Source organism: Drosophila subpulchrella, chromosome 2L, assembly GCF_014743375.2.
Source record: "Drosophila subpulchrella strain 33 F10 #4 breed RU33 chromosome 2L, RU_Dsub_v1.1 Primary Assembly, whole genome shotgun sequence".
NCBI classification, from domain to species: Eukaryota; Metazoa; Arthropoda; class Insecta; order Diptera; family Drosophilidae; genus Drosophila; species Drosophila subpulchrella.
In genome coordinates, this window is record NC_050610.1 from 10,881,442 (window position 1) to 10,897,519 (window position 16,078).

A 16,078-nucleotide genomic window follows, 5' to 3' on the forward strand; every position below is an offset into this window, starting at 1 on the left:
ATAATGATTGTATTAAACCTCCTACTGGTTATGCATGTCATTATTTCAATATCTACGCAATTTGTTTACCCTTTTTGACTATAACCTAATAAATCGCACAAAATTAATGCTCTAATTATTGTAGTTCAAATCTTTGGATTTGTCAATACTCAAGATTTGAAAATGACTCAAAGAAAACTAGATTTAAAGTCGTACTTGTTGATATTAGCTAAGGTGGCTCTTAAAAAGTATAAAGGAATGGGGGCAAGGAAGTGTTTTTAAAAATGTTAAAGCATCAATTGGGGCTAATCCACTGTTGGCACAGCAAATATGTTGTTCTCCATGAATCCACATGTGAGATTCCTTCTGTAATCCCACCAGCTAAGTATTGGAGCCTGAGTACTGAATTGCCGATCATCTGGTTCTATAAGTTCCACCGTTTCCTGTTCCTCCACCGAATCATTATCATCATCGTTCTCTTTTTGCTCCGGACTGAAGCTTGTCCAGTGCTCGTAGGGATCCTGCCCACTGGGAGACATCTGAAGGTTATTAAAGTTGGCTGCCAATTTACCAAACTGATCGATGTGATGCAGGAGGGGATCCACACCCTGATTTGGAGGTGCCTTCAGCTTCTGCGGCGGAGCTCGCCAATGTGGTTTCTTTGCTCCCAGAGTGGGCAGGTCCGTCCACTTGCCCAGAGCAAATGGTGAGCTATCGTTGGTGTCTATCATGAACATTCCCCTCGTAGTAGGTCTTATGTTGTCACCAGCCTCCAGCAAGAAGTTCGTGGGAGGACACATGCCCAGGAGGTAGGATATGTATCCACTGCAGGCCCAACCCCAAAAGCCCTTGGGTGAGCGAATGGACTCCAGAAAGTAGGCGGGTGCCCGTTGATGACTGCAGGCAAAGGAATCTGGAAAATGAAAACATAAGTAAGATATCATATTTCATAAAATAGTAACCAAAAGACTCACTAATTTTCTGTCCATTACAACCAGGTTGCATGATTCCGCCATTCATGTAGAAGTCCGCATGACCACATCTCTCCAGTTTTCCCTGAACCAAAGCATTGGTGTGTATCACATCCACATAGCTAGCATCACTCGGATCTAGCTTGTCCGCATTGCCGGAGGTGATAAATAAGGGCATAGCCGGATCCAATCCCGTAATCCTGGGCAGCATGAACGAACTCAGGTTCCGCGCTATATAGTTGGGCACCTGAGCTCCCAGTGAGAAGCCTATCACATGGATATCCGTATTACCCGTCTCCACTAATCTCTCTACCAACTGGGCGGTGCAGATTCCAGCATGTTTGGTATTATGAACTGCACTTATATAGCAGGGTCCTGGCGACAGGATACTCCAGTCAACATAGATGATATTATAATCCGCCTTGGCCAGGTATTCTAGAAAGAAAAGTATTGCCTTTAAGTAAAAGGTTCATAAATAGTTGGTTGGTCTTAAGACATACATATATGGTTAATACGGTTTATAAATAGATCCTTGATATTCAATATTATTTTCCCAAATATCGAAACCCAGTTATAACTCACCCTCTCTCATTTGTTGCAGGGGATGCAGAAACATATCCGAGTTATAGCCATGGATGATGATCTTCGTTGGATATCGGGGATTGAAGTAGGAGTCAGTCAGATTGGACTTTTCCATGGAGTCGTCTATATGAAGGCACTGTCTATCCATCGGATTGTGGCGTGTGTAGATATAGTACTTAACATCCGGATCGGGACAACTTCGACCTATGGCCCATTTGCAGGGTCCGATGGTTATGTCCCTATTTGAGGGTGTTGTTGTGTGGGATGGTGTGGGATCCGTAGAACTCTCTGTGGTGCTCCCATCCTCATCAATTTGAATGGGTTTTAGGTTTAGAAATCCCCTTCCAAGAGCTGTATGACTAAAACATGCTGGAAGTAATCGGAGAATAAATATACTCTGTATCTTTAAAGTCATCTGAATACCCACCTAGAAGCAGAATTCCAATGACACATGGCAAGTGCATTTTTCCATTAACTATATCCACCTGCAGTTCCAACTGTTTTAAAATTTCTTTGCCAGAGTCATGAAGCGATCGGGCTGAAAACGTTGGAGAAACTAAGAGCCGGCTGGTCGATTCAATTCGATTTTGGCCAAATTGTAATGAGATATGCAAATGTGTGAGTACTTTTGATATGCGTGAGTTTGAGTACGGCTATAAAGTGAGAGTTTCGATGGAAAAGTGAAACCAAAATGAGAATTAAAGACACAAAAAAAGTTTCATAATTAAACAATTCCAGGAAGTTTTAATAAAATACCTAGAATAACACACGATTCACATTTTCTAATGCTATGTGTATGATATAAATATCTTAAGTATCTTCAAAACACTATATAATCTATTTCAGAATTCTTTATTATTTGTTTATAATTTTCGTGGAAAACTTATAAATGCATTTGCACAACACTCACTCACTCAACAATGTGCACTCATAGACCTATTTATAGACTTACCTACGTGATTGAGGTTTCAATTAACAGCGTTTACTGAATGAAAACTTTTTGTTGTTATCGCAAGAGATCTTGGCTCACGTACAAAGCCGAATGCTCGCAGGTCTTTTGCCTTTATAGGACTCGTGTCTTGCGAAGAATCTTGTAGATTTGTTGACTCACTCTCGTTTCGGAGACCCACATAGATAACTTGAAATATTTCCCGACCCAGGTCAATGAAAACAAACTTGAATGAGATTTGTAATTTCATTTAACCAGAGAAGAGGAAATTATACAAGCCCTATATCTTTTTTATCCCCATCATGTGGTTGAACGTGGGAATATAGCAAACATTTAAGACTTGCTATATTTTCTCAGCCAAAAATATTTGGCTTTCTGCTTAAAGAGTTCTCTGGAATTTTTTGATGCTTTTTCAATTTATTGCCGGTACGTGTGTCTAGAACGCCCACGATTTTCCTCTCGAAATCCACTCGCAAGCAAACTATACATAAACTATCGTATATATACGTGCCAATATGTTCTTTGGAATGTCAAACAAAATGCGAATAAGTGGTTAGATGGGCCGACATTTCCCGCCTGTGTCTTTAAGCGAGCGACATATGTATGTGCCTGGGATTGGCAATATAGTCAAATCCATTAAAATATTAATGGCTAATCTGCATATGTAAAAACTATAAAATCTTTAGGGGATGCAGAATATCTTATTTTTCGTTTAAACAATTTTTGTGATAGTCTATTTCACTTTAATAATTATGATGACATAGATATTTTTTGATAATGGGGAGATTATAACTATTATACGTCTTTTGTTTATAAGATATCACAATCATTTCAAATTTTAATGTCTTTTAAGGGAAGTTACATTTTAAATATCAAAATAATTCTTATATTATTGCTTAGGACAATAACTTATTCACACATATTGATCATGCATCTGGACGAGGGATTCATGGGTTTTTCGGCCTCACACTTGAAGGCCTCCTGGAACTCGGGCATATTCATGTAACCCCTATTGAGTTGGGCCGCAAAGATCTCCGTTTGGCGATTACACAACTGCTGGGCCACCGCATAGAAGAGCACCTTTTGAGGATCCAATCCGAAGAACTGCAGCACTGCGGTTTCGGCAAAGGCGAATCTTTCACCCTGCAGCCAGAAGAGGTAATCCCTGAGAGAATACTGAAATGAGCGATAGAAATGGAAGGTCTCCGCGACCTCCTCCGAGCCAAGTGGTCTATAAATCGGAGCCAATTCTGCATCGTAGTGTTGCAAGGACTGCCTTTCGAGGCAGTCCATAGCGGTATATCGACCATCGGTGTCCAAGAGAAGTCGGGACTGCCTCCAAAGTCCCAAACCCTGGGTGGCATAATAGTGATAGGTCGGCCGATGCAATGAGAGCAGTACGAAGTGGAGAAAGTGCCTCAGGAAATAGGGTGGCTGATTCACATCCTCTTCATCCACATAGGGCGATGCAAAACTATGACGAAGTTGAGCCTTTCGGAGGAGCAGAAGATTTCGATGAAAGGAGTTATTCGCGAAACCCAAATCACCATAGTTTTCGTTAAGTTCTGTGATATTTAGATAGTTCTGAGCATGAGCCTGTAGGATGCGTGCCACCTGTAGCTCCTTTTTCTCCACCGAAGCTGGCCAAAGATGACCATACCAATCTCTTCTGGACAAACTGGATCTTCTTATCTTCTGGAAGCGGGTTGTATGCAGTTGATAGGCAGCCAAAGCCACATCCCTAGTTAGATGGGGACTTAAGACATGCCATTGCCAGTACTCCGAATGCAGTAATCTCTCGAATTCCTCGGATATTTTATAGCAATCCGGATATCGGAGCTGCTCCTTGGCCTGCCACATCACATAGTTGTAGACTATTCGGGGTTCGGTTTGCCTTAGAACTTCCCAGGCTTGGCTGATCTTCTGCACATCTAGGGGAAATTTTCGCGCCATTTCCAGCTGCTCTTTGGAGAAATTAAGCTCGGCAAAAAAGAGCTGAAAGTAGTCCTTGGTGTTCTCATCCAGGATCAGCTGTTCTTGACTGGGTCTCTGGGTTGTAGTTCTCCCATTCCTGGTTAAACTCCTAGCCAACGGCAGTTCTCCCCTCATTCCACGACAAAGAACCCTCATCTCATGTGCTATTATATGGGACGCTTGATGATGACGGCCCTTTAAGACATCCGATAGGCTCGATTTGAACTCCTCCATACTGGGACAGGGCAGATCCTCCATGGGAGTCACATAAATCGTATCCAGGGCAAAGTAGATTCGCAGTAGGGTGGGTAATCCATGGGCTGCCAGTTGAGCCGATAGAACTATCCAATTAAGTTGACCATTAAGTTGTCTTCTCTCCCATTGATGTCTGAGAAAAGGCCAGGAAGAGAGCACCTGCTCATGTCTGGCCAGGAAGGGAATCTCCTCCAGCAGACGCTCCCAATGGGAAGTCTTGGCAGTTCCACCAAAAACATTACCTTCTCCCCTCTTTCGACACTGTGCATAAAGTTGAGAAATCAATTTTCCTGGTATGGTTTCAAAATTGTCAACCTCAGACGCAAAGAAGTCCATTCGGTCCTGTTTGTTATAGAGATATGGTGGCAGAAATTCATCAGAGTTTTCCTCTAGTTCTCGATCGAAATTTCCGCAGGCATGGGCATAAAAATCATCACACGGTTCCAATGAGTCGTTCTTGATTTTCACCATCTTTCTCAGGTTGCTATCGTACAGTTTGGTAAAAAACGCCAACTCCGTTTTCGAGCCAAAATCCGATTCCACTTCCGCATCCGAATCCTGATCATTTTGAGACCTCACTATTTGAATTACAATAGCGATCAAAACAAACTGAAGCTTCCAGCGCATTTAAATTATATTTTTATTGCGGTCCGGTCGTTTGTTTTGTTCCACGAAAACTGCGCAAAATTTAGCTCGTACTTACTCTCTAATGAGTTGATAAGCCACGGAAGCCGCGGATTGAGCTATATATTCTCGATTCTATCAAAGTTCGCCCAGTTCTCTTTGCTCTCTTTATAGAGCCCGCCTTGACCTTAAAGATCTTTGCCATTCCGCTTTGCTTTACATCGCCTATTGATGAAATGAACTCGGAATAATATTTGTTTATGGTTTTGATGGGGGGATTTGTTTATAAATATGGTTTTTAAAAAGATGCGCGTGCTGTTCAATAAAATTGTATATTTAATTATATATATGCATATGCTGTTCATTGCACTTTTAAATTACTGACAAGCATGTGTTCCCTAAGACTTTTAGCACTCAAACCTCAAGTAAATTTCAAGGAATTACAAAAAATTACCAAAAATCTTCATGGGTGTGTCAAAATATACGTACTTTATACATAAAAGAGCAAAAATACCTGAAAATGTATCTTAAAAAAGCTCTTAAGCATCATAAATCTATGCAAGCTTTACTAAATCTAACAAACATTCCCCATACGCAATGTGGTCACAGCTGCATTGGCTCAAATAGAAAAACAGAATGTTATTCCAATTGGTTTATTCTTGTTTTTAAAAAAGTTTACATATATCAAAAGAAATTGTTTTCAAGCACAGAACTTTTTGGATGATTTTTAAAAGGTGTTACAATTGTTTCTGAATTTTTTCCAGACATTTCATCAATGCTTTTGTTCAACTGAACAAAATTTCATTGACTTTTCATAAGTATTTTGGTCATTATTAATATATACTTTGGTGTCAGGCAATTTTGTTTTCAACATTTGCGCATTGCAAATTGACTTAATGACAAGTGTCAGCTTAGGGAAAGTGTATGTTTTTTAGAGAAGTCAAGGACCCGAAATGTGTGACAGTTGTTTATGAAACTTTTGGGTGGTATTTATATGTCAACAGAAGATGAGGGAAATGTTTGATTAGGGTAAGATGATGTAGTACATTTTCTGTAATCATTTAGCTAGTTAAACCTCCTATAGGCTTTTAAAGCTAAATATTACTTAGAGAGATCATATGTAAGCATCGTAAATTTAAACATCCCTTGCCATTTCCATCTATACAAAAACCTTTTAGATCCCACACTACATTATAAACTCATGTTTTTAGTTCCTTAGCACTTGCGGAAATTCCAAAACGCTGTCAATATTTTCAAGGCAAATGTTTCGAAATGGAACAAACTATATACTATATGCCTGAATTATTTTTAATGAGCGTATTGTTATTGTTGGTGGTTTGTCTTCAGATCCGGCCAACGGCTGCTTGAAAACTGTCAAAATGTGCCCCGCAGATTTATTTTATTTATTTTCGATGTTATTTCTACGCGACTTTCCAAAAAGTCTGCACTTTCTGCCCTGGTAGTGGCGTCTCATTTTGGCCAATGGGACAAAATATTTCGCTATATCCACATATATTAGAAAAAGAAGCACCTATACACGCGCACGAATCTATATCCACTGAATGGATGCCTGCAGATTGCTAAGTATTTCATCTATATCCCAATTCGTGGACGGGCCAATGATTTTAGTTGAGCCAAAGGCTTTCAGCAGTTAATAGCACAAAATTGTGTCTTCCCCCAGCGGACAAGAAAAATCCTAAAGGTAACCGGGCGACCAGTGAAGTGACCTGCAGACCCCAGTCAAATGATTTAAAAATTTCGGAATTCTAAAATCGAATTCAAGTGTGCCGTGTTCGTAAATATTTCCGCACTTTTCTTTTGTTGGAACCGGTCCAATCTATAAAACTGGAATTATTCCAATCTATATAGACATATGGTTCTTTGATTGCTCTATCAGAAATACAAAGCGAACCAGAACCATCAAATAGATATAGCCAGGCGTAGAAAAAACCGAAAAATATTTAATATTTTCCATATGGCTTTCATATCTGTCGTCTTTATATAGGATCTATACTTATACGTTTGGATTTTATTTGATTAGCTTATTTTAAAACAAAATCATATGTGTTTCGCGGAAATTTATGGCCGCCTTTTTTATGCTTCTGTCAAATTAAACTTCTCACGCGCCAAATAAAAAAATACTTTGTGAATATGTAATGGGAAAATAAATTAGTATAATTTTAGCCTGGCCGTATTCTAAAATAATACAGAATATTTTCTACCAATTTTTCTGCAGCAAACCCAATCAACATGAGTGAAGCCCAGAACCTTTTCACCACCTTCGGCATCCTGGCCATCCTTCTTTTCTTCCTTTACGTCATCTATGCCGTCTTGTAAACGGATAGCGGCGAGATGAAGGTCCTTAGAGCAGGATAAAAGGTAATAAGGTAATGATTACTAAATATATTTCCTAACCTTCGTAGCTAAATTAGGCATAAAAATTATAATGCGATTAAATTAAATCCTTTGTAAATATGTAATAGAAAGAACTTACAACCTCTCCCAAGTTTATATTCAAATCAATTAAATTTTGTGGCTTCGATTAGAACATTTGTAAAATTGCAATTATCCCAATTTCCCCATTGAATTTATTCGAGATAAATTCACATCAATCACAAACCTTGAAATGCTCATTAAGTCCAAAATGTGCCATAAACTCAATGGGGGCTACGTGATGTACCCGATTTTTCAATATTCCCCCAATATTTAGAAACGATTTGACCAACAAATTAGGCAAAACCGGCATATTTTCCGGTGGAAAGTAAATAAATATGTTAATCAAACAAACAACTGGAGAAGAAAACAAGTTCCCACCATCAAAAACCAAGAAATAAATAAATAAAGCATTTTTCAAATGACAAGGTCCAGTCGGAAAAAGGCAATTTGTCTAGGTGCAGTCCAGCAAATGAAAAATGTTCAAAGAGCCGAGAAAAAATTGCCCAGAATCGCATGGAATTCAAATATATATACCGCAAATATACAGACCGAGCTATGAATATATACATATATATATATATAAATCTAGAAAATATTTGTGCCGCCTCAAAAATATGAGCAACAACTGGACACCCATACCAGCGAATAGCCGGTGATATGTATATAGTACAAATATAAAAGAATATTTTATATATGGTCTATATAATCGGATCCAGGTCTATGTGGGTTGGTGCGTGCGCCTAGGCAATGGCCATAATTCCAAGCGCTGGCCAACTTTTTGTGGAGAAGTGGAATTCAGATCGGGAAATTCAGTTATAGCGCGCCTTTAGCTACGAACGGTTGGAAATCTCTCCATCTCAAACTAGAGATCTATTCAAAAGTGTGTGATTTGTGTCTATGGATCGATCGATCAATCGCTTACCTAATTATTATTATATCTTGTAATCAATATAGCAGCAAGCAAACAACCCAATCAAAATGAATGAGGCCAAGAGTTTGTTCACCACCTTCCTCATCCTAGCCTTCCTGCTGTTCCTGCTCTATGCCTTCTACGAAGCCGCCTTCTAGGACCCCATCCCCAGTCACCAGACCAACACCACCATTATTATTATCACCCATCAAGGATAGCTTACATGTTGAATTTCAATTCCAAGACGCCGGCCATGCCATCATCTTGTGGTCCGGTGGAGCTTCTAGGACCCTACGCGTTTAAGATGTTTAGCATTTAATGGATTTCTACTAGTAACCTAAGCCAGGTGAGCCATACCCCTGCCAATTAATTCAATTATCAGTCACACACATCAAAAAAATTATCGATATATTCCCAAGAAAAAAAGAAACCTTGACTAAATTTTTTGGCAGCCATTTGACCGGCCCGATAATAAATAGATTTTCCGTTTCTATTTTTTAACGACAAGATTTCGACATGGCCCACTAAGCACCTTCCTGTCGTCACTGCCCCCTTCATTGGGCAGCATTAAAAATCATTTTCACACAGCATTTTCCGAATGTCGCAACTTTGTGATTCAACTTTTCAAATTTTCGCTCGAAAATGTCAAGCATAAAAATGTTCAAAGAGACAGTTTTTTATGGCCACAATTTATGATTGGTCAAGGTAGAAATTATAATTAATTTATATATTAAATACTTTTGAATATTTTTTGCAGTTTGATGCATAAACTTGAACAAGTTTTCGAGTATAGAGTGTTATTTTTGCGAAAGACAAATCTGCTTTCGAAATCCCTCAGTGAGTTATTTTGAAGAACCAAAAATAAATCTCAAAGGAGCTTATGTTCTTTGAGGCAAACAAAGCAATGCTGCCCATTGTTTATGCCAATGCGGCCACTTGAACAAACAAAACAGAAAAATAATACACTCATATATTATTAAGTGCAGAGACCTTACGTCAAAGGAAAAAATAATTTTTATAAATTTAATTTTAAAAATATCTTTCTCATAACCACTTCCAGATGACGTCAAAGCCACCAGCTGCCGGATTCGGAGGCTCGGCGATCATGATGAGCACTTTGCTGATCGATGGGTAAACCCCTGCCATGTGGTAAGTACAATTAATCTCGATCCCCTGGGATGCCCGCCAATTCGATAATTTCCCAAACATTTCTTCGTTTATTTTCTCGCAGACCTCCGGCACATTTCTTCCATCTTAAAGATCGATCCATTCGGAATACTTTGCTGCCGGCCCTGGCGTCATCTGCTCTAATCATAAATTTTATTTTGTGATCTTTATTATTTTCGTTTGGCAATGGAATCTACTTAATTTGCAATTCATAGACCATGATGTACAGTATAGGCAAATTGAGACCAACAGCAGCAATCAATGTGTAACACCAAGAATTGGTTACTTCATTGTTAAACAACACATTTATTTCGCATTCGTATTTGTTAAGGCATACATAATGTATAACTGCATTTTACTCGACTTTTCCTAAATTACTTGTGAATAACAACCGCAAAGCAACAACAACAAACTGCAGGAATAAAAACAAAAAGGAAACTAAGGACTTTATGTTTTATTTTTCTTAAATATTTTTAATAAGGGGGATTTTTTAGTATTAGCAGGCAGAAAATGGAACTTTTGTTAAATCATAAATTAAGATATATATTTATATATAATCATTCGTTCTACAATTTATTTTGAAATGCTGTTGATTTTCTTTAAAGAGATTGAAAGTATATTTTAAAGCATACTTTTAGGCTGACATATGTAGTCGTTCAAGAAAAAATTCAAAAATATTAAAAATATTAGGTTCTTAATATTTTTTTTAAATTGATTAATGTGAAAGCCAAAAATTATGCCTATCAATTCTTAAAAATGTTGTATTTTTTGGTTTTCAATTTACCGTTTATTAAAATCAAAATTTTTTTTCTGGATAACCATTAATAATTCTCCCGTCATAAAGCTGCAACTCACTTGCAAAGTCATTTTGTGTAATTGTGGGCAGTTCCTCGAGAAATCATTGAAGTACTCCAACTTCATTTGCATGCGACTGGCAAAACGAGGCATTTAACTGCTGGCCAAGAAGACAATATACCAACCAAACGTATATCATAAAAGTTTACCATGTCCAAAATAAGCGAAAAATGCAGGCAATGAAGCGGAGACATCGTAATCGTTGGTCTTCTGACGGCTTACAACTGCAGTTGGCCACTTTGCCATTTTGTCGGTCAGCAGTTTCGCGCGCTGGCCAACCGGTTTAATATCTAAAACCGACGAAAACCATCCAAAAACCCCCTTCACAGCAAACCCCCTTTCATACTGCAACGGTTATGCAATACGGCAGAGTTAATGCATTTTGGCAATTGATTTTGCCAGCCGGTTTTATTTGGTCGTGCCTTTATCTTTTGTTTTATATTTTTATTCTTTCATGGCTTTCTTTTTCGAGTTGATAGCTTAAGCCCTAAGACTAAGAACCAAATATTTACATTATTCCTAACCTAGCTTAACAAGTTAAATCAGCTTCAGTTTCTTTTGCTTTTGCTCGAGGGCCTCGATTCTCAGCCGCTTGAAAAGTTGATGGCCCATAAACGTGCGAATCGGCAGAGGAGCCAACTTCATTATGGCGTACTGTAATTGGAGAATGTTTTATATTTTGATCAGTAAACAAATTAAACTAAATATATTTTTTGACAGCCTAATATACTTCTTTAGCTTTAATCCATTCAATAAGAATACATAGTAATTCTTGCTTGATTTTTGACTAACTGACTGGATTTACCTTATATTAATATAGGAATCTAAGGATGATTTAATACATAAAATTTGTTTATGTCATAAATTCATAAAATGTTTTTAGCTGTTAATCTTTTTTATAAAATAAAATATAAAAGTAAACACAATTAGTAAGGCAAAAATCAAGCCAGTACCAAAAAAAAAAAAATGTTTAAATGAAAATAAAGCAATAGCTTAGTTAGGTTTTTTAAAATTATTTAAAACCTTTAAATTCCTATAATAGGAACAACACTACGTATGAGTAATACTCTTGAGAGCTCTTAAATTTAGGAAAATTAATAGTGTAATAGCTAGAGCTATAGATATTGAAATATTTTAAATCTATAGAAGTACACACCTGAATCCCATGAGTCCAGAAACCATTCGTTTCGCTTGTTTTTCCCAGTGTAAAGACGGCGGAGCGGGCATAGGTATAGGCATTGGGGAAAAGTAGACCTCCCTGCATCACCCTATCGGCATAGGCATTCATTTTGGTCACCACAAAGTTGGGCATCAACAGCTGCACATGGATATTGTGCTCGGCCAGCTCCAGTTCCAGGCCCTTTGAAAAGTAGGTGATAAACTTCTTGCTGGCCGCATAGACGGTCATGTTGGGCAGGGGCTGGAGTTCCGAAGAGGATCCCAGGTTCACAATGGCTCCCCTTCGGCGACCAATCATCTTGGGTAGGATCTTGCGGGTGAGCATGGTGACCGATCCCATGTTGACAGTGAGCATGTCCCACAGCAGATCCTCCGAGACCAGGTCAAGGGTCTCGGGGTGCTCGTACATCATGCCCACATTGTTAACTGTAAGAATTTATGCTGTTTTATTATTTTATATATATATATTTTATATATGACAAACTACTGGCCTAGAGCCCCAAACGATTTTACATTAATTATAGTTCTTTGCTCATAATGGAATAATATATTTTAAGCCATTTAAAATCGAAGTCAGAGTGGCATCTAAACGAAGCCGGCCAAGCTCAATGTCAACTCTTATCGGCCACAACTTTATTAACAATACCTTGAGGCCTTCGCAAGGCTATCAAAATGTAAATTGCTGAAGCGTTTATAAGTCTGGTGGGCCGAATATAAGTAAATACCCCGTGTACTTAAACATCACCTCGCCAATAGACCAAAAACCAGAGTCGTTATAATTGCACGCAATTATTACTATTGTTTGACATTGGCAGTCGCACAAGAAAGAGTCACAAAAACATAACCCACATATATGGGTTTACCTATAGGTAAATAAAAAGCGGCTACTGTTGATTGCCGTTTGGTGTTGACAATGACGAATGTATGAAATTGTACAGTAAATATCGCTTAGTAAAATGTTTTGAAATCTTGAATAATGATTGTTATTGGTGAAAAATTAAACAATACCATTTATTAGATCTATAAACATGTTGCATGTCTTTTACGATTCAATTAAGAACTTTAATTTTCAAAGCAATCTTTTTGTTTAGCTGTTCATTCTCAAATGGGTCAACAAAAAATCCATTACTAGTTTATAATAAAGACAGCATAATTTATATGCTATTACTTACCCAAAATGCCAACGTCTATTCCCGCCAGTTCTTTCTCGATTTGATCGTATACCTCGCGTCCCTTGGCGAAATCCACAGCAATCCACTTGGACTTCACTTTGTACTGGCTCTCTGAAAATGAATTTCGAAAATAAGTAAATACAATACGTAGGTATACCAATATGTGTGCTAACCAATCTCATTGGTGACGGCAATCAGCTTCTCCTTCGTCCGCGAGATGAGTACCAGGTTGAGACCCTGACGAGCCAGCTCCCTGGCATATTCCTTTCCAATGCCATCGGTGGCACCAGTCACCACTAAAGTGAAGGGATTAAATAAAAACTTGATGAGTACAGTACAGGCGAAGGTTGCCACGAGGAGTGGAATTCCCATTTTTACAATACTACTGAGGGAACATGAAAACATTAAAGTCCATAAAAATGGTACAGAACTTTGTATTTCATTTTTATCTTATCCCTGGCAACTAGGATTATACGATCTTTTGTCACTTTTAGTTTTGTAAACATCTTTGACATTATAGAAATACATATTTTTATTAACATTTTATTGTATCGCTCAGAATTTGTATTTTGTAGGTATATAAAAACGATGAAAGTAAAAGTATTTTAAAGTATTTCGAAAAACCTTTTTTCACAACTCAATTATTTAGATTTAGGCTTACTTATTATTTACTTTTCAAGACCAGTTTCGTCAATTTCTTTCGTTTACATTTAGTTTCAGCAACTGAATAAAGACGAGACCTCCTTGAAAGACCTTTTCGAACCTAGCATTTGCCCGCTAATTAACCCACTGCATTCGACTGGGTCTATTTTAATCACATTGCTAGTTGTCTATTGTCGACTGTCGAAACCTCGGCAAACATCATGAATGGATTTGGCCGCAAAGAAGCACTCAGAAGCAAACCGGCTGGCGTGGCAATTTCAGCAATGTTGCCACTGGCATCTGGTTATTGGTTGCCAAATGTTTGTGCAACGGAAACGAGAAAACACTGCAGCAATATCAACACCGGCAAAAGCAACATTTAAGAGTACAACGGCAATACCACTCGATTTTTGCGCTTGCGTGTACTCCAATAATTACAAATGCCGTATATTTTGCCCAGATTTTGCACTTCGATTGGTGAGCAATAAAAATCGTTTGAAAAATCCATAACTCAATTAGGGAAACTATGCAGAAGTCGATCACTGGACACCATTGAAGGTCATCTATTAGTTAAGCAATTAACTATAAATGTGAAATTCATAACCGTTAGACCACGAATAGCGGCACGAGATTCGAGTCAATGAAAGCGAAATAATTAAATCATAAAGCAAAAACAAAATGCGAAAATCGCAAGCCGGTTTACGGGTTGAATGACTTTGTATGGTCCATAAATAAAAATATAAACAAATCAGCTTGAATTATTTGGTAATTGTTTTGGCAAATCCTTCTGACTCGCTCTACTGATGGAAAACAAGTTCGTTGTAAATATTCCATAAATATTAATTAAATACTTAGGATGCAAAATTAGGAAGTGTATAAATAACTTAATTTATTTCTGATGTTGTACTCAATTTTAACTGATCTTGACTTTATAAACAAAATTGTAATATTAAAGCCTGCGATATTATCCAATATTATGATAACAAATTCTAGGATATTCGTTTGCACTATAGAAATTATAACGAAAGTGATTCATAGTGATTAATGATTTCTTATCTTATCATAATTAGATTTCGTAACCTCTTCCATCAAACGTGCTAGACGGGGAAATAGCATATATTGATCAAAGATTTATACGACCATAAAAATTGTTATCTACATTTTTACTCGTAGTTCAAGTGGTACCCCATAGTTTAAAAATCATTACATTCATTTATCAGAAAAGGAATCCAAGTGCTGTAAAATACTCTAATAATCAAATTGATTATTTTAATAATATAATTAAGCTCACGTTATTCTTATTAAATCCGAGAGGATTGTGTTTTTACAGACATTTAGAAAACTATTAACTAATTTTTATAAAATTGTGATATAATTGGGATGTGAGTTGAGAGATGATTGCCAATTCTAAGAGATAGTGAGTGTTTCTCCGTATAGAAAAACACTCCCTCCAGAAATTGGGTAAACATTTGCCTTTGTCACAGTAAAGCAACCAAAAAAGGCCACTTTAAATATTGACAGACCCCTGGGGTTAGAGTATGCAAATAACTGATTAAATAACATGGAAAACATACAGTGTGCATAGTGCGATATCCAGGGGTTAAATGGGTTGGATTTACCGACCAAAACACTCACCTGCCCATTGTCCATATTTTTCCACCAAAGTCTTAGGCAACTGCGGCTGGAAGTAGGGTTCCAGAACGGCCTTGATGATGCTGATCAGGGACTTTAGGTTGTCGTACAGGAACGTGGCTATAGAGAGTAATCCCACTAGATAGATAGCCGCGGAGATCAGCTGCCAAATAAACGCCATCCTGAGCAGCGTGTAAATGCTCACTTCCAGAACTGGCTGCATGGTTAGGAAATTTTTCTTTATATAGTAGGAAACCAGGCGATTGGAATAGGCTGTGGAACCTATTCTTATCACTACACGCCCGTGCTGATTATTTAGTGTTGTGTTGAGAACACTACTATTATACCGATTTATAATCGTCCGACTTTCGTACTATCGCACTATCTGTCCGTCTTTTATTTTCCCGGGGCAACAAGTTGCAAGTCTGAGCGCCGATCACGCACTGAAACTGAACACTTGGAACCGCGGCTTCGGTTTTGTTTTTTTTTTTTTGGCTCTCGGTTTTCGGATTTTCAGTTTCGGATCGGGTCTTCAACAAGCAACAGTTGTAAAAAAAAACAGCGACTTAAAGCGGAAAGGCCACTGCAGTTGGGGCTCTTTTCCGCGGTTTTACTCGGCTTTTGTCGGTTCATTATTTCATAAAAATCGTAAATTAAATTTTGTTGCCTTTTACTGCGGCCTAAAGATGTTGAAAAACTACGTGTCTGGCTCTGGGTGAATTATTTGACATTTAATTGCCGCCAGAGATAT

At 37.9% G+C, this 16,078-nt stretch overlaps 3 protein-coding genes and 1 long non-coding RNA gene across 10 annotated transcripts; 1 reads left to right on the top strand and 3 right to left on the bottom strand.

The window, feature by feature from the left end:
• Nucleotides 1–27: 27 nt before the first annotated feature.
• LOC119546133 (phospholipase A1 member A) lies at nt 28–2,094 on the bottom strand. The gene is made up of 4 exons (XM_037852235.1): nt 1,960–2,094; nt 1,533–1,901; nt 954–1,385; nt 28–892 (listed from the first exon to the last, which is right to left on the bottom strand). Exons 1-4 carry the CDS (start codon nt 1,994–1,996, stop codon nt 285–287), a joined length of 1,446 nt encoding a protein of 481 aa, XP_037708163.1. The 5' UTR covers nt 1,997–2,094; the 3' UTR covers nt 28–284.
• Nucleotides 2,095–2,432: 338 nt separating this feature from the next.
• On the bottom strand, nt 2,433–5,374 carry LOC119546132. The gene has a single exon (XM_037852234.1). It carries the CDS (start codon nt 5,335–5,337, stop codon nt 3,391–3,393), a length of 1,947 nt encoding a protein of 648 aa, XP_037708162.1. The 5' UTR covers nt 5,338–5,374; the 3' UTR covers nt 2,433–3,390.
• A 1,513-nt stretch (nt 5,375–6,887) lies between these two features.
• Nucleotides 6,888–10,289, top strand: LOC119546741. 7 transcript variants are annotated; one of them, XR_005219186.1, is made up of 5 exons: nt 6,888–7,036; nt 7,571–7,721; nt 8,725–9,026; nt 9,741–9,829; nt 9,912–10,289. It is a non-coding gene; the product is annotated as an uncharacterized LOC119546741 (long non-coding RNA). The 7 variants fall into 7 exon arrangements; XR_005219188.1 differs by having other exon boundaries at nt 8,728–9,026; XR_005219187.1 differs by having other exon boundaries at nt 7,571–7,713; nt 8,728–9,026.
• Nucleotides 10,290–11,108: 819 nt separating this feature from the next.
• On the bottom strand, nt 11,109–15,751 carry LOC119548170 (hydroxysteroid dehydrogenase-like protein 1). Its single transcript, XM_037855282.1, has 5 exons — nt 15,331–15,751; nt 13,227–13,349; nt 13,054–13,164; nt 11,859–12,307; nt 11,109–11,356 (listed from the first exon to the last, which is right to left on the bottom strand). Exons 1-5 carry the CDS (start codon nt 15,548–15,550, stop codon nt 11,240–11,242), a joined length of 1,020 nt encoding a protein of 339 aa, XP_037711210.1. The 5' UTR covers nt 15,551–15,751; the 3' UTR covers nt 11,109–11,239.
• Nucleotides 15,752–16,078: the final 327 nt, after the last annotated feature.